The 18,095-nt window shown below is 41.4% G+C and overlaps 1 protein-coding gene across 1 annotated transcript in view; it reads left to right on the top strand.

Annotated features, from left to right (window-relative positions):
• LOC125082359 (protein HIRA) overlaps window positions 1–18,095 on the top strand; it is an 86,483-nt gene that overhangs the window by 48,213 nt on the left and 20,175 nt on the right. The window contains 3 exon segments of the mRNA XM_047697887.1: window positions 464–625; window positions 16,930–17,134; window positions 17,507–17,611. Coding sequence (XP_047553843.1) covers window positions 464–625; window positions 16,930–17,134; window positions 17,507–17,611 — 472 coding nt within the window.

Here is an 18,095-nt window from a genome sequence, read left to right on the forward strand (position 1 = left end):
CTTTGGCTGAGGTTGAAGGGCAGGTGTAGACAGTGGCTTTAGGATGCTGGTGGGGACTTCCCTCAGACCATTTGTTGAAGCAGGAAAAGCTGGTGAGTTTGGATTTGGTTTGGGGTGGAGGTGTTATATTCAGGTTGTGGAGATAAGGCTGTATGGTGAGGAAAAAAGGTTGTAAGAGCCATTTTCTAGGCCTCATGCTACCCCCAGAAGCTGTCAACATGCAGTGGGGAAATGTGAGTACATTTGCTCATGACCTTCTCAGATAGACAGACTTCCAGATTTTAACACATGAAACTATTGAAGAAATAGTCAGTAGTATTAGATTACATCTTGAAGTTGGGTTCTATGTAACTTTGATATTCATGCCCCTGTTAGTTGGCTCCAAGTAACACAAATCTAGGACTCCCAGATGTTTGATGGATTGTGCTTGACATGTTCCCCCTTTTTACCCCCCGACCCCCAGTGTGAATGCTACCTCTACTCCTGCTGCATCATCGCCCTCCATGTTAACAACCCCGTCCAAGATTGAACCCATGAAAGCATTTGACTCCCGATTCACGGAGCGGTCCAAAGCCACGCCAGGTGCTCCTTCCTTGACCAGTGTGACTCCAACAGCCGTGGAAAGGTAGGTGGTGGCTGTGTGGGGCCTCAAGAGACCAGGGAGGGTACAGTTTCAGCCAATAGTGTGGTGTCTGCTTTTGCACCAACCAGCCTGCCTTCCCATGCAGGAGCAGACTCTGGTCCCTCTGTACCCAGGAGCCTCTGTGTCCAAAGAGAAAGGAGCAGCTTCTTTAAGTGGGAAAATGGTTGCAAGGACTCATGTGGGCACAGAACAGGCGTAAAGGACAATGAAGACAATGACACCAGGGCTGGTCGCTGCAGAGACTATGCTGAAGATAAGGTTGTCATTTGAATAGAGCCCAGAGTTTGCCTAAAGTGGAGCAGGAGATTGGCTCTGATACTGTTGTACCATGGAAGTAATGGCCTGCTCAGACACTGACCAGGCATTTGGGAGCTTCAGATAAAAGTGATAAGAGGTTTTTATGAAATGAGCTTCTGTGCCTTTTCAGGCTCTATGCTACTCGCCCATTCTCTGCACCTCCCTTAGCACACAGCAACCAAACCATCTAGGATGTCTATTTCTTAGAATTGCAGGAGTCCTCTTGAGGTGACCAGAGCAGGTGTGTTTGTTGGCACAGTACTTTTCTGATTCCTAGGGAGCGTATCTCCACCCCCATGACCATGAACCCACCAAGAGACAGAGCTCAGTGAGGTGGGGGCTGAGGGGGTTAGAGGTGGACTGGGCTAGCTTCCTACAGAGGGGCAAAGGGCTTAAGTGATGTCCTCTTGGGGTTGCACTCTACCTTGAGGTGATAGGGGCTCAGCAGCCCTTTGCCGCTATCAGCCAAATTCAGGGACGTTGGTCACAGACTCACAGTAGGCACACAACAGGTAGGTACTTAATGAAGGGAGCATTTGTAATAAGACCTGACCTTGGCAGTAGGTAATGTCTTAGAGCTAAAGCTGTAGGACACTGTCCCTAGGACTGGACTCATGATCTCAAAATTGCTTGTCTGATCAGGATTTGTTCTCCTTGGAGAACAGCCTCTGGAAACGAGCATGGGAGGACTCTCTCTTCAAGTCATCAGCTGCGTCTATGACTTTGGCACGGGACCTGTATTCTTCTCTGTTGTGATCATGCCTATTTACATAAACAGAAATCCTTGGGATCTCTTTATCTAGCATTTCCTCTGTCCAGCAGTATGGATGATCTGAAAACCTTCCTGCTGCTCAGTACTTTGAAATGATGGATGAACTGCAATACATATGCCTAAAACATGTAACCAGTTTGTGAGAAAGTAAGGGAAGGCCCCAGGAGCCGAAATCTAAGGATGATAAGACAGCCAGAGCAGTGGGCAGGACCACACTGTGTGTGTTGGGCTGGGGGTTACTGACATGGTAACCTTGAGTTTTAATGGCCACACAGATTCAAAACAGGGCCTTGGGCCTGAGCCATGTAGGGGGTTGGAACTAAGACACTACCATTAAGTCAAACTGCTTGAGAAAGTACACCACCAGTGAGGGAGAGGATAGAAAAAACCTGAAGGGCAGGATGAGAACATGGCCAAAAAGTTAAAATATCTCAGTCAGTCCTCCGGGTTGGGAAAATAGACTGTATAGCCACAGACCTGCCCTCCTGTGGATTGGGGATGTTTAATGCTACCCAGGTCATCTGGAAACCAAGCAAAGAAATGAACACAAAAGGAGATTTAGGCCTAATTAACACCCAGAGGCACTTGGCAAAACTGACGCAAACCGCCCTCCCCCCACCCCATCCCAGTGACGTTTCCCTGACCCGAAGAAGTCCAGCATTCCCACCGAGAAGCACTGCCAAAAAGGGACACTCAAAATCCAAAGTAACAAAAAAACATGCAGAGACCATGCATTACACACAAATGTCGGGAGACATAATGAATAGGTTTAGACCTTTTTGTAAAAGTGATCATAGAGAATTGCCAGATAAAGACTATAAAATAAATATGCTTAAATAATCAAAGACATGAAAGATAAAATGTGTGGAAAGTCTAATCTGACATCTCATGTAAAAAGTTAACTCAAAATCTGTCAAAGAACTAAATGTAAGAGCTAAAACTTTAAAACTATTTTAAGAAAACAGATGTAGATCTATATGACCCTGGATTAAGAAACTGTTTCTTAGATATAATACCTAAAGCACAAACAACTAAAGAACTAAACAACTAAAATCAACTAAAAGACTTAGGATCCAAAATGTATAAAGAACTTACAATTCAACAATAAAAGGACTAATAACCCAATTTGAAAATGAACAAAGGATTTGAATAGAAATTTCTCCAAAAATATACAAATGACCAATAAACACATAAAAGACTGTTACTGTCAATAGTCATTAGGGAAATGCAAACTGGGAACCACAATGAGATACTACTAGGATGGCTGTACTCAAAAAGTCATAATAAAAAGTGGCGGTGGGGGGGCACCTGGGTGGCTCAGTGGGTTAAGCCTCTGCCTTCAGCTCAGGTCATGATCCCAGGGTCCTGGGATCGAGCCCCGAATCGGGCTCTCTGCTCAGCAGGAAGCCTGCTTCCCCTCCCCTCTCTCTCTTTGCCTGCCTCTCTGTCTACTTGTGATTCCTCTCTCTGTCGAATAAATAAATAAAATCTTTAAAAAAAAAAAAGTGGTGTGGGGCACCTGGGTGGCTCAGTCATTAAGCGTCTGCCTTTACCTCAGGTCATGATCCCAGGGTCCTGAGATGGAGCCCTGCATCGGGCTCCCTGCTCGGCAGGAAGCCTGCTTCTTCCTCTCCCACTCCCCCTGCCTGTGTTTACTCTCTGGCTGTGTCTCTCCCTGTAAAATAAATAAATAAAATCTTGGAAAAAAAAAAGAAGAAGAAGAAGTGATATGAGGGGGTGCCTGGATAGTTCAGTCAGGTAAGCGCCTGCCTTTGGCACAGGTCATGAGCCACACAGGTGCCCCAAAATGCAGCTTTCTTGATATGGCTGTTTCTTGTAATCCTTTAAATCCCCCATCAGTAGAGGTCTTCCTTTGGGGTCACAGTGTCGTGCATAGTTAGGAGCAGCACTCAGAGCCATACACTCTGAGGTTAAGTCCTAACTCCCCACTCTGGTGGGGTGATCTTAAGCAAGACACACAGTCTTTCTCAGCCCCTCTCCCCGCTAGGCAGAACGGCTCTCTGAGGAACACCTAACTCATAGGTGATATATCTTGAGGGTTGAAGAGGAAGACAGTGCCTGTAAAACCATATCTTGATCCTGGTCTCCTGCTGTTACTCCTTCATTATACCTCCTGGTGGTTTGGCAATTTGGTCTTTGCAACCTGACTGGTACTTCTTTGCCAAGAGTGTTAGATGAGTCTGGAAGCCCAGGTGCAGGGTGGCCATCCTAGTTGAACCTGTGGGTGGGTCCTCCACTCCACCCCGCCTTAGGGCTGTGTGTCAGTGAAAGGCACAGAGTAGGGTTCCAAGTTGGCCTGTGCAGGCAGAACCTAGGATGGAGCTCATTTGTAAGTGTGGCATCTCTGACCAGCTGTGCTCTTTCTCAGCAGATACCTGGATCTAAGAGACAGCTGCTATAGATCCATAGCTTGGTTCTCCTAGGGGTACTGGGTGATCTCTGGTACAGGCCCACACAGGCTGGGAAGTGCAGTTTTCAGTGGGTCCCTAGCCTTAGGAGCCCTGAATGGGATGTCAGGTAGAGGTAAAAGGTGGAGAGACTCCTGAGGGCTCTCAAAGAAGTCTCAGCCATAGAGAGTGATACAGCCTGAGCTAGGGCAGTGCTAAGCAAAGTGAGGTTCATGCACTGGTATTGAGTTTAGAAAGTGATCAAATAATTTAGAAGCTTATATGAGTTTGACATTGCTATGACATTCTTACTGTATTTTATAAAACCATAATTACACAAAAGTCTATAAATTCTAGAAAGGATTTTTGAAAGGATTTTGGGAAGCACTAACTTAGGGTGTCTAGACCATCAAGTTACATCCAAAGGTGGATGTTTTGCTCTGCTGTAGGGCGTCAGAAGAATGGGGAGCAGGCTTTGTGGTTTCATGGAGTAGAACTAGGAATTTCTGGGTTTTCCCAGTTCTGTACATGGGTACATATTGGAAAGAGGTCAGGATTTGTAGACCCTAGTGTGCCTGTCTACCTTTCTATAACCTAGGGCTACCGGTAGGAAGAACAGCAGAAGACATCCTCAAAAATACAACTTTTTGGGGCGCCTGGGTGGCTCAGTGGGTTAAAGCCTCTGCCTTCAGCTCAGGTCATGATCCCGGGGTCCTGGGATCGAGCCCCGCATCGGGCTCTCTGCTCAGCGGGGAGCCTGCTTCCCTTCCTCTCTCTCTGCCTGCCTCTCTGCCTACTTGTGATCTCTGTCTGTCAAATAAATTAAATAAAATCTTTAAAAAAAAAAAATACAACTTTTTTTTTTTTTTTTTGAATCATACACAAGAACTAAGTGGGATTTATCCCAGAAATACAAGGTTGGTTCAACATACGAAAATCAGCCAATGTAATATACGATATCAGTAGAATAAAAACAGACACCCCATGATTGAATCTAGCACCCATTCATGACCTAAACAAATAACAAACTAGGAAGAGAATGAAACTCCCTCAACATGATCAAAGGACGTCTTTGAAAAACCCACACAACTAAGATCATACTTAATGGTAAAAGACTGGATGTTTTCCCCCTAAGGAAAATGAACAGGAGCAAGACAAGAATGTCAGCTCTTGCCATTTCTGTTCAATACTGTACTAGAGTTTCTAGACTAAATGACTTCAAGATTGCAAGATACAAGATCTATATACAAAAACCAGTTGCATTTCTATACGCTTGTAAAGAACAATCCAAGAAAGAACTTAAGATAATAGTTCTATTTGTAATGGCACATAAAAGAATAAAATTGTTTAGGAATAAATTTAACAAAAGAAATACAGCATAAAAATTATACTTTGGAAACTATAACACATTGTTGAAAGAAACTAAAGACCTGAATAAATGGACAGACATTCCTTTGGATATCTTAATATTCTTAAGATGGTAGTAGCTCCCAAATTGGTTTACAGATTCAGTGCAGTCCTTTGCAAAATTCTGTCTTCCTTTTAGAAATCGACAAGCTGATCCCAAAGGTCATGTAGAAACACAGGGGCCCCCAAACAGCCAAAATAGTCTTGGAGAAAAAGAGCAAAGTTGGAGAACTCACACTTCCTGAGTTCAAACTTTAGTACAGAGCAATAATAAGACAGTGTGGTACTAACACAAGGATAGACATGTAGATCAAAAGAGTAGAACTGAAATCCCGGAAATAAGCTCAAGTCTGCGATCAGTTGATTTTCAACAAGGGTGCCAAGACCATTCAATGGATAAAGAAAGAAGATTCTTAACAACAGATGTTACTGGGACAGCAGGATATCCACATATGCAAAAATATAAAGTTGGATCCTCACTTCACTTTGCATACAAAATTAACTCAAAATTAATCAAAGAACTTAATTTTAAGAGCCAAACTAGAAAACTCTGTTACTTTGGATTTGTTAATGCATTTTTCGATAATCTATGACAGCAAAATCACAAGTAATCAAAGAAGAAATAGATAAAGTGGGTTTCATTAAAATTTAAAACTTTCATGCCTTTTTTTTTTTCCTTAAAGATTTTATTTATTTATTTAACAGAGAGATCACAAGTAGGCAGAGCAGCAGGCAGAGAGAGAAAGGGAAGCAGGCTCCCCACTGAACAGAGAGCCCGGCGCGTGACTCAATCCCAAGACTCCGAGATCATGACCGAGATCATGACCGGAGCGAAAGGCAGAGGCTCAATCCACTGAGCCACCCAGGCACCCTTAAACTTTTGTGCTTTAAAGGAGACCATCACAGGGCGCCTGGGTGGCTCAGTGGGTTAAAGCCTCTGCCTTTGGCTCAGGTCATGATCCCATGGTCCTGGGATCAAGCCCCAAATCTGGCTCTCTGATCCATGGGGAGCCTGCTTCCCTGCTTCCTCCTCTCTCTCTCTGCCTACTTGTGATCTCTCTCTGTCAAATAAATAAAATCTTTAAAAAAAGAAAGAAAGAGACCATCATGATGGTGGGGGAAAAAACTGTAGAACTGGAGAAAATATTTACTAATCCTATATCTAATAAAGGACTTGTGTCTAGAATATAAGTATTCTTACAATTCAGTAGTAGACTAATGATGCAGTTTTTAAGTAGGCCAAGGATTTGAATAGGCATTTTTTTTAAGTTTATTTATTTATTTGACAGACAGAGATCACAAGTAGGCTGAGAGGCAAGGGTGTGGGGGGGGGAGCAGGCTCCCCACTGAGCAGAGAGCCCAATGTGGGGCTCGATCCCAGGACCCTGGGATCATGACCCAAGCCAAAGGCAGAGAGGCTTTAATCCACTGAGCCACATAGGTGCCCCGGCGTTTTTAAAAATACGGTATATGAGGGGTGCCTGGGTGGCTCAGTCAGTTGAGCATTGACTCTTGATTTCAGCTCATGTCATGATCTCAGGTTTCTGAGATTAAACCCCACATCAGGCTCCACACTCAGTGGGGAGCCTGCTTGGGATTCTCGCTTTCCTTCTGTCCGTCTTGCCGCTCACAATCTCTCTTTCTCTAAAATAAATAAATAAAAATCTTCTTTAAAAATATGATATAGGGGCACCTGGGTAGCTCAGTCATTACGCATCTGCCTTCAGTTCAGGTCACGATCCCAGGGTTCTGGGATCGAGCCCTGCATTGGCTCCCTGCTCAGCCAGAAGCCTGTTCTCCTTCTCCTTCTTTTCCTCTCCCTGCTTTTGTTCCCCCTCTTGCTGTCTCTGTCTCTTTGTCAAATAAATAAAATCTTAATATATATGATATACAAATAATAAGCAGATGAAAAGATATTCAACCTTATTAGCTATTGGGGAAATACAAGTAAAACCACAAGATTCTACTTTGTACTTCTAGGAAATCAGAAGATAAATAATAAGTGTTGGCATCAATGTGAGGAAATTGAGAATTTCATACGCTGCTGGTGGTTATATAAAATGGTACAGACACTTTGGAAAATAGTTCGGCAGTTCCTTTAAAAGTTAAACGTAGAACGGGACACCTGGGTGGCTCAGTGGTTAAAGCCTCTGCCTTCGGCTCGAGTCATGATCTCAGGGTCCTGGGATCGAGTCCCGCGTCGGGCTCTCTGCTCAGCAGGGAGCCTGCCTCCTCCTGTCTCTCTCTGCCTGCCTCTCTGCCTACTTGTGATCTGTCAAATTAAAAAAAAAAAAAAAAAAAAAAAAAAAGTTAAACGTAGACCTAACATTTGACACAGGAATTTCAGTCCTAGGTAAAAACACCCAAGAAAAATGAAAACATGCCTACACAAATAACTTCTACGTGAATGTTCATATCAGCATTCTTTCAATAGCCAAAAGCTTGAAACCAACCAAGTGTCTGTTACCTGACGTATGGGTAAGCAAGGTGTGGTTGTGCATACAATGAAATATTATTCAATCATAAAAAAAGGAGTGAAGTACAATACAGTCTACAGCACAAATGAACCTTGAAAACATGCTAAGTAAAAGAAGCCAATTCTGGATATTTCCTATTCTGTGATTCCATTTATAGAAAATTTCCAGAATGGGGATATCTATGGGAATAGAAAGTAGATTAGTGGCTTCCCAAGCTGTGGTGAATGGGAGAATTTGTTGGGGGAGGGAAGGCGTTATAACCTAGAGGTATAGGGTTTCTTTTTCAGATGATGAAAATATTCTGAAATTGCTATTGTGGTTGTTGCACAACTTTGTGAAGATAGCAAGAATATTGGATTGTATACTTTAAATTCCTGAATTGTATGTGGGTTACATCTCAGTAAAACTGTTACCAAAAATAAACGCATTATACACATACATACACACACATACACAGATTCCAGTGGAGAAGTGTAAGAAAATGCATGAGATACCGTGTTTCTATGTCAGCAGTACCTAGGACTTCTAAGTGGAGTTTTTGATAGGCTTTTGTTTTGAAAACTTCCATACCTTCAGCACCATCAAACATCTTTCTTTGTATCCTTCACCTGGATTCAGCAGTTTTTATCACTTTTGCCAGTTTTTATTTTACTTTTACTCTACAACACACATGACAGAAACAAAACACTTCTGTCCTTCCTGCTATGAGTCACTTCCTAAGCAAGGATGTTCTCCTACATAATCACATTCCATTATCATACTCCAGTAGGTATTTAGTCCTATACTTTAAAATGTTTTTTTAAAAAATTTATAAAGTACTGTCCATCATTTAGAGTTTTCTCTTTGTGTTGTACAGTTGTATCTGTTTTGACAAATGTATGTCTTGTATCCAGCATTATAGCATCATGCACAGTAACTTCACCTCCCTAAATATCCCTTGTACTTTAGCTATTAATCCTTCCCTTCTTCTTCCCTGAACACCCAACAATCACTGAACTTTTTACTGCCTCCATAGTTTTGCCTTTTCTAGAATGTTGTAAAATTATATCATACTGTATATACCCTTTCTAATGGGTGTGTTTCACTTAGCAACGTAATGTTCTTATGTGCATTTTCATGTTTTGATAGCTCATTTCTTTTGATTACTGAATAATACTCCATTGTATGGATGTACCACAGTTTGTATGCACTACCAGTTTATCCATTCCCCCATTGAAGGACACCTTGATTGCTTCCGTTTGGGGGCAGTTATGTATAAGTATTATATAAGGCTGCTGTAAACATTCACGTGTAGGTTTTTGTATAAATAAATGTTTTCAGCTCAGTTGAGCTAATACCTAGGTGTGCAGTCGCTAGGTTGTGTGGGGAGACTAGGTTTAGCTTTGTAAGAAACTACCTGTCATTCACAATGACTGCATTTCCACCAACAATGAATTAGTTCCTTTGATCCACATCCTTGTCCACATTTGTTATACATTTTTTTTTAGATTTTAGCCATTCTAGTATGTGTTGAGTGATCTCTTATTATTGTTATTATTTTCAGTTCCCTGATTTTCACTTCTAATGTTGACCATCTTTTCATATGCTTATTGGCCATCTGGATCTTCTTTGGTGGGGTGCCTGTTTAGATCTTTTTATTTTTTAGATTAGATTGCTTGTTTTCTTACTGTCAAGTTCTACAAATTCTTTGTATATTTTGGTTACAAATCCTTACTCAGATAATGTCATTTGCAAATACTGTCTTCCGGTCTTTGGCTTGTCTTTTCATTTTTTTAACAGTGTCTTGGAGCAGAAATTTCTAATGTTAATGAAGTCCTACTGAACCAGATTTTTTCTGTGATGAATCATGTTTTCAGTATTGTGTCAAACACTCATCAATAATATTGTAATAACTTTGTGTGCTGACAGATGGTAACTACACTTACCATGGTAAGCACTGTAATGTAAAAAATAAATTTGCCAAACCCAGACTCATCTAGACTTCCTACCATGTTTTTTTCTAAGTTCTCCTTTTATAGTTTTGCATTTTACACTTAGATCTATGATTCATTTTGAGTTAATTTTTGTGGGAGATGTAAGGAATGAGTCTAGATCCCATTTTTGCATGAGGTTGTCCAGTTGTTTCAGCATCATTTGTTGAAAAGAGTGTTCTTTCTGTGCCTTTGCATTAATCATATCACTTGAGTATATTTTTATGGATCTATTCCTAGGTCTTTTATCCTTCCATATAAACTTTAGAATCAGTTTGTCAGTATATTCAGTATAATTTCCTGGGACTTTTATTGGAATTCCATTTAATCTCTAGATCAAGTTATGAAAAATTGACATCTTAACAATATTGAGTCTTCTAGGGCATCTGGGGGCTTAGTCAGTTAAGCGTCTGCCTTCAACTCAGGTCGTGATTCTCAGGGTCCCGGGATTGAGCCTCGCCTCAGGCTCCCTATTCAGCGCAGAGCCTGCTTCTTCCTCTGCCTTTGCTTCTCCTCCTTCTCGTGTGCACACTCACTCTCTCAAATAAATAAATAAATAAATAAAATCTTGGGGGGAAAAAAACTTTAAAAAATATATATTGAGTCTTCTTAACCATAAATGTAGAATATCTCCATTTATGTAGATCTTTTATTTCTTTCATCAGAGTTTTCTTGTTTTCCTCATATGGAATTTAGACATATTTTGTTAGATTTATATCTAATTATTTCATTTTTTATGCTAATGTAAAAAGTATTGTGTTTAGAATTTCAAATGCCAGTTGTTCCTTACTGATATGTAGAAAAGCAGTTGACTTTTGTATCTTAACTTTATATCCTGTAGCCTTGCCATAATTGCTTATTAGTTCCATTTTTTGTTGTTGTCTTTGACTCTTTGAGATTTTCTACAAAGAGAATTATGTCATCTGCAAATAAAGATAATTTTAGGGACGCCTGAGTGGCTCAGTGGGTTAAGCCGCTGCCTTCGGCTCAGGTCATGATCCCAGGTCCTGGGTTCGAGCCCCGCATCGGGCTTTCTGCTCAGCAGGGAGCCTGCTTCCTCCTCTCTCTCTGCCTGCCTCTCTGCTTACTTGTGATTTCTCTCTGTCAAATAAATAAATAAAATCTTTAAAAAAAAAAAAAGATAATTTTATTTCTCCTTCCCAATCTTAATGCCTTTGATTTCTTTCTCTTATCTTACTGCATCAGCTAGGATTTCTAGTACCATATTATATTAAATAGAAGTAGTGGGAGGGGACATCCTTGCCTTCTCAGTCTTATGGGAAAGCATTTAGTGTCTCACAATTAAGAATGATGTTAGCTGGGGCGCCTGGGTGGCTCAGTGGGTTAAAGCCTCTGCCTTTGGCTCAGGTCATGATCCTAGGGTCCCGGGATCGAGCCCCACATAGGGCTCTCTGCTCAGCAGGGAGTCTGCTTCTCCCTCTCTCTCTGCCTGTTGCTCTGCCTACTTGTGATCTCTATCAAATAAATAAATAAAATCTTTTTAAAAAATAAGAATAATGTTAGCTGTAGGTGTTTTTGTGAATATCCTTTATCAAATTGAGGGAATTCTCCTCTAATCTTGTTTGCTAAGAGTTTTTTTTTTTTTTACTGCTAAGAGGGTTTTTGTTTTGTTTTTTTTTTAATCATGAATGGATGTTGGGTTTTGTCAAATGCCCTTTCTGCATCTGTTTATAAGATGATACGATTTTTCTTCTTTAGCTTTATTAGATGTGATGGATTACATTAATCATTTTGAATGTTGAGTAGTTTGTGTATCTGGAGTAAATACCATTTGGTCATTGTATATAATTCTTATACATTGTTGGATCTAGTTTACCAGTATTTTGTTGAAGATTTTTACATCTATCTTCATGAGAGATACTGGCCTGTAGTTGTTTTTCCTTGTAATATCAGTATCTGGTTTTTATATTTAGGTAATGCTTACATCATGGGTGTTAGGATTTATTTCCTCTGCTTCTCTTTTGTAGAATATATTGTAGAGAATTGGTATAATTTCTTCCTTAAATATTTGGTAGAATTCACCAGTAAAACTGTCTGGGCCTGGTACTTTTTTTTCTTAGAAGGTTGTTAATTGATTCATTTTCTTTAATACACCTATTCAGATTAGTTATTTTTCCTTGTGTGAGTTTTAGTTGATTGTTTTTTGTTTTTTTCAAGGAACTGATCCATTTCCTCAAAGTTACCCAATCTTTGGGTTTAGAATTATTCCTAATATTCCTCTTTGTTCCTTTTATTATTGTCTATGGGAGCAGTAGTAAAGAACCTTTTTGCATTTTTGACATTAGTGATTTGTGTCCTCTCTTTTCTTGATTAGCCTGGCTACAAGTTTATTAATTTTATTATTCTTTTCAAAGGATGAGCTTTTTATTTCATTGATTTTTCTCTGTCATTTTCCTGTTTTAAATTTCATGGATTTCCGCTCTAATTTTTATAATTTATTGTCTTCTCCTTGCTTTGTATTATTTTACTTATTATTGCCTTATTATTATATTATTGTATTGCTATTTATTATTTATTTGCTTCTGCTTGCCATCTTTTTTCTAGTTCCTAAAGGTAAAGTTTAAGTTTTTTATTTCAGGTCTTTCTTCTTTTCTAAAATACGCACTCTCGGGGCACCTAGGTGGCTCAGTTGGGTAAGCTGCAGACTCTTAATTTTGGCTCAGATCATGATATCAGGGACAGGACATTGAGCCCCACATCAGGGTCCATGCTCATCAGGGAGTCTGCTTGAAGATTCCTCTACCTTTCCCCCCACCCTCACTCTTGTTCTCTCTCTCTCAAATAAATAAATATTTAAGAAAAAGCAAAGGGAGGGGGCACCTGGGTGGCTCAGTCAGTTGGGCGCCTGCCTTCGGCTTGGGTCATGATTCCAGGGCCCTGGGATCGAGCCCTCATTGGGCTCCCTGCTGGGCGGGAAACCTGCTTCTCCTTCTTCCTCTGCCTGCTGCTCTGCCTACTTGTGCTCTCTTTCTCTCAAATAAATAAATAAAATCTTTAAAAAAAAATAACAAAGGGGGTGTCTGGGTAGCAGTCAATTAAGTGTCTGATTCTTGGTTTTGGCTCAGGTAATGAATCTCAGGATCTTGAGATAGAGCCCTGTGTTGGACTCCACATTCAGTGCAGAGTCTGCTTAAGACTCTCACCCTCTGCCTCTCCCCCCAAAAAATAAACAAATAAATCTCTTCTTAGATTTTGTTTATTTATTTGAGTGGGGAGAGGCACAAGAGGGGAGAAGCAGACTTTCTGCTCAGGAGCCCAAGGCAGGACTCAGTCATAGGACTCCAGGATCATGACCTGAGCCAAAGGCTGGCACTTAACCAACTGAGCCACCCAGGTGCCCCAATAAATAAATATTTTTAAAAATAGTAGGAGTAAAATAAAATATATTCTCTGCTATAAATTTCCTTCTAAGCACTGTTTCCACTGCATCCCACAAATTTTTATACATTACATTTTTGTTTTTATTTAATTAAATATTTTTACAATTCTCTTGTGACTTTTTCTTTGAGCATATATTGTTTAGAAGTGTGTGCTTCTATCTCCATTTGGAAGTTTTTCAGGTATATTTCTGTTATTGTTGTCTATCGAACATTCAGGATTCAATGTTGTGGGCTTAAAGCATACTTTGTATGTTTTTTATCCTTTTAAATTTGTTAGAGTATGTTTTAAGACCCAGAATGTGATCTTAGTGAATATTCTGTGTGATCTTGAGAAGAATGTGTATTCTGCTATTGTTATATGAAGTATCTTATAAATATCAACCAAATTCAAATGAATAGATAGTACTGTTCATTTGAGTAATTCGTTAACTGATTTTCTGTCTGCTGGATCTGTCGGTTACTGATAGAGGTAAATTGAAATCTCCACTTTTGGTTGTGGAGTTGTATAGTGCTCCTTGTGGTTCTATCAGGTTTTGCCACATGTGATTTGATGCTTATTTGTTAGGCTTGTACATTAAGGATTGTTATGTCTTCTTGGAAAGTTGACCCTTTTATCATTATGTAATGTTCCTCTTTATTCTTAATACTTTTACTTACTATGGTGTCCACTTTGTCTGAAATTAATATAGCTACTCCAATTTTCTTTCAATTAGAGTTAGCATGGCATGTAGGCATATGCTGGAGAGTTGCAAGTTTGGTTCCAGACCACCACAATAAATTTAATATTGCAATAAAGCAAATCAAATGAATTTTTTCATTTCCCAGTACATGTAAAAGTTGTTGACAACCTACTGTAGCCTGTTAAGTGTCCAATAACAGCATTGTATCTAAGAAAAACAATATATATACCCTAATGGAAAAAATACTTCATTGTTACAAAATGCTAACCATCATCTGAGCTTTCAGCAAGTCATTTTTTTTTTGCAAATGGAGGGTTTTGCCTCAATGCTAATGGTTCCTAACTGTTCTGGATGGTGGTTGCTGGAGGTTGAGGTGGCTGTGGCAACTTTAAGACAATGAAGTTTGCTACATCGGTTGACTCTTCCTTTTATGAACAATTTCTCTGTAGCAATGCCGTTTGCCAACATTTATACACAACACTTCTTTCAAAATTGAAGTCAGTCCTCTCAAAACATGCCACTGTTTTATCAGCTAAGCTTATGTAGTATTCTAAATCCTTTTTTTTTTATTTTTTTAAGAGATTTTATTTATTTATTCAACAGACAGAGATCACAAGTAGGCAGAGATCACAAGAGAGGCAGGCAGAGAGAGAGAGGAAGGGAAGCAGGCTACCTGCAGAGCAGAGAGCCCGATGCGGGGCTCCATCCCAGGACCCTGGGATCATGACCTGAGCCGAAGGCAGAGGCTTCAACCCACTGAGCCACCCAGGCGCCCCCTTTATTGTCTTTTCAACAACGTTTACAGCATCTTCTCTGGGAATTGATTCCATTTCAAGAAACCACTTTCTCTGCTCCTCCATGAGAAGCAACTTCTCATCCATTCAGGTTTTCTCATGAGATTGCAGCAATTCAGGCACATCTTCAGGCTTCACTTCTAATTCTAGGTCTCTTGCTGTTTCCACCACATCTGCAGTTACTCCCTCCACTGAAGTCATGAACCGCTGAAAGTCATCCATGAGGGTTGGAATCTACTTCTTCCAAACTCCTGTTCATGTTGCTGTTTTGACCCTGTGAATCTTGTATGTTCCTGGTGACATATAGATGATGAATCCTTTTCAGAAAGTTTTCCATTTACTTTGTACAGATCCGTCACAGAAATCACTATGTATGGCAGCTATAGCCTTACAAATGTATTTCTTTAATAGTAAGACTTGAAAGTCAAAACTACTCTTGATCCATGGCCTGCAGAACAGATGTTATGTTAGCAGGCATGAAAGCAACATTAATTTCATACATCCAGATCAGAGCTCTTGGGTAACCAGGGGTATTGGCAATGAACAGTATTTTTTTTTAAAGGTTTTTATTTATTTGACACAGAGATAGAGATCACAAGTAGGCAGAGCAGCAGGCAGAGGGAGAGGGAGAAGCAGGCTTTCTGCTGAGCAGGGAGCCCGATGTCGGGCTCAATCACAGGACCCTGGGAACATGACCTGAGCCGAAGGCAGCTGCTTAACTGACTGAGCCACCCAGGTGCCTCTGAACAGTAATAATTTAAAGGAATCTTTTTCAGAGCAGTGGGTCTCAACAGTGAGCTTGAAATACTTAAAATATTTAGTAAACTATGCTATAAGCAGATATGCTCTCATCTAGGCTTTGTTGTTCCACTCATACAGGGTAAGGCAGAGTAGATTCAGCATACTTCTTAAGACCCTAGGATTTGGGGGGTGGTAAATGAGCATTGGCTTCCACTTAAAGTCACTAGCTGCATTGGCCCCTAACAAGAGAGTTAGCCTGTTCTTTGAAGCCAGGCATTGACTTCTCTCCAACTGTGAAAATCCTAGATAGCTTCTACTTTTTAAAACAAGGCTGTTTCATGTGTATTGTAAATCTGCTGTTTAGTGTAGCCACCTTCACTAATTATCTTAGCTAGATCTTCTCGACAACTTCCTGCAGCTTCTACATTAGCACTTGAAGCTTCTCCTTGCACTTTTAGTTATGAAACCAGCTTCTTTCCTTCAAACTCATGAACCACCCTATGCTAGCTTCAAACTAGTTATTCTACTCCTGTTATACCAGAGCCATGTTGAACTGGTGGTGAGGTTTCGGGGAGGAGAAGCATTCAGTTATCACGTGATAAATCTTTTTTAGTAGTTTTGGACTGGTGACCCTGGGCTATGACCTTCAGAAGAATTCTGTAGTCTGTGTAGGGTGGGGGTGAGGATGGGGGGGGCTAGGCTATAGTTGGTTAATTTCCCTGCCGCTAAGTCACATGGGATCTAGTAAAGTAGTTTCGCTTGAAGGCAGGCTTTTGTTAAGGAGAAGGGAACTCTGACTGTGTTTCAATGGTTCTTTTTCCCCTCCACTAGCCCAAAGCACTGAGGGGATTTTTTTCATCCCTGATCTTCACCTGTGAAAGCCTGTTAGAGCTCTTAGAGGTAAAACCAACATAAGTGTGGGGACCCTCCTGCCACCAGACCCCCAAGAGTTTTGATTTACAAGCCAGCCCACACTCAGCCTCCAGCAGTGTACCAGTTACTTTAAGTCTTCCTTCCAGTTAGGGTTCCAGGGGCTTAGCTCCAGGTGCGTTCCGACTTTCTGTCTTCACCTGGCATCTCCAGTTTCCAGGGTGGTAGTTTGCCTTGTGACCTTAGTTCTCTGATGAATCCAAGAAAAGTTGTTGATTTTCACTTTTTCAGCTTTCCTCATTAAGAATGAGAGTAATGACTTCCAAGCTCTTCTCATGTTGGGGCAGAAACAAGAAGTCCTTTTTTACTATTTTTATTTATTAATTTTTGGTGATGAGTATGGATTTTATTAATTATTATAAACTTAGTAGTCATATGGAGTAGGCCATGGATGTCTGTGTTTGTGCAGGTTGAAAGAGCAAAACCTTGTGAAGGAGCTAAGGCCGCGGGACCTCCTGGAGAGCAGCAGTGACAGCGACGAAAAGGTCCCTGTGGCTAAGCCCTCCTCGCTGTCCAAGCGAAAACTGGAGCTTGAGGTGGAAACAGTGGAAAAGAAGAAAAAAGGGCGGCCTCGGAAGGACTCTCGGCTCATGCCTGTGTCTCTGTCTGTCCAGGTGAGGCCAGTGGGCCCATGCAGTCTCCCCCAGCCCACTTGTGAGCTCAGTGCTGGAATCTGCACGTGCCCGAGTGCGATAGGAGAAGTGGTGCATGCCACTGTGTGCCTCATCAGTGTGGGAACAATCGGCAGAAACTTGCAGGCCCCCACATCTGCCCTCAGCCCACTCAGAGTCCTTGACCAGTTCCTTGGGGTCAGCTACTCATCTGGAAAGTGGGGGTCTTTATAGCATTCATCTGCACTTTCACCCTCACAAAGTAGGTGGAAACGCCTGGGGAACTGGCCTGGCCTCACCACTGGGTGACTCACCCAAAACTGACTTTGCCCTACGGTGCTGGGGCGGGGCTCAGAAACATTTCTCCTCTTGCAGTCCCCAGCTGCCCTGACTGCAGAGAAGGACGCCGTGTGTTTGTCTGTACCAGCACCTGCACTGAAACTACCCATGCCAGGCCCCCAGAGAGCATTCACCCTCCAGGTGAGCAGGCTTCCCACCTCTGCACACTCTCTCCACCATCCCCCTCTGTAAAACCCAAATTATCACTGACTTAGGTCTGCTTTTCAATGGCTCTCCATCACTTTCTGAGGGAAGTTGTAGTTAATCAGAGCCAGATCAACTAGCCTCTTCCCCAGGGGCTCTCTTGCTGCCCCCACCTCGAATTTCTCTCCTCTATGCTTTGCTCTTACAGTCCTGCTGCCATCTTCTGGATGGCCAGCTCCTTCAAAACTTGTCTCAGGTATTCTTCTGGAAGCCTCCTTGAGCTCCACGCTCCACCCTGGGCAGCCTTGGGCTTGGTACGGTTGGACTGCATGGTAATGGCCTACCTCCCCATCATCCTCCCTTGCTGGCCCTGTCCCTGTCATCATCAGGGCTATTTGAGTTCTTGAAGTAGAAGCTTATGACTGTGTGCTTGTTCAAAACACACCTCTAAAACAAAGAATCCTTTATGCCCAGAAGCCTT

Source organism: Lutra lutra, chromosome 12 (assembly GCF_902655055.1).
Source record: "Lutra lutra chromosome 12, mLutLut1.2, whole genome shotgun sequence".
NCBI lineage: Eukaryota > Metazoa > Chordata > Mammalia > Carnivora > Mustelidae > Lutra > Lutra lutra.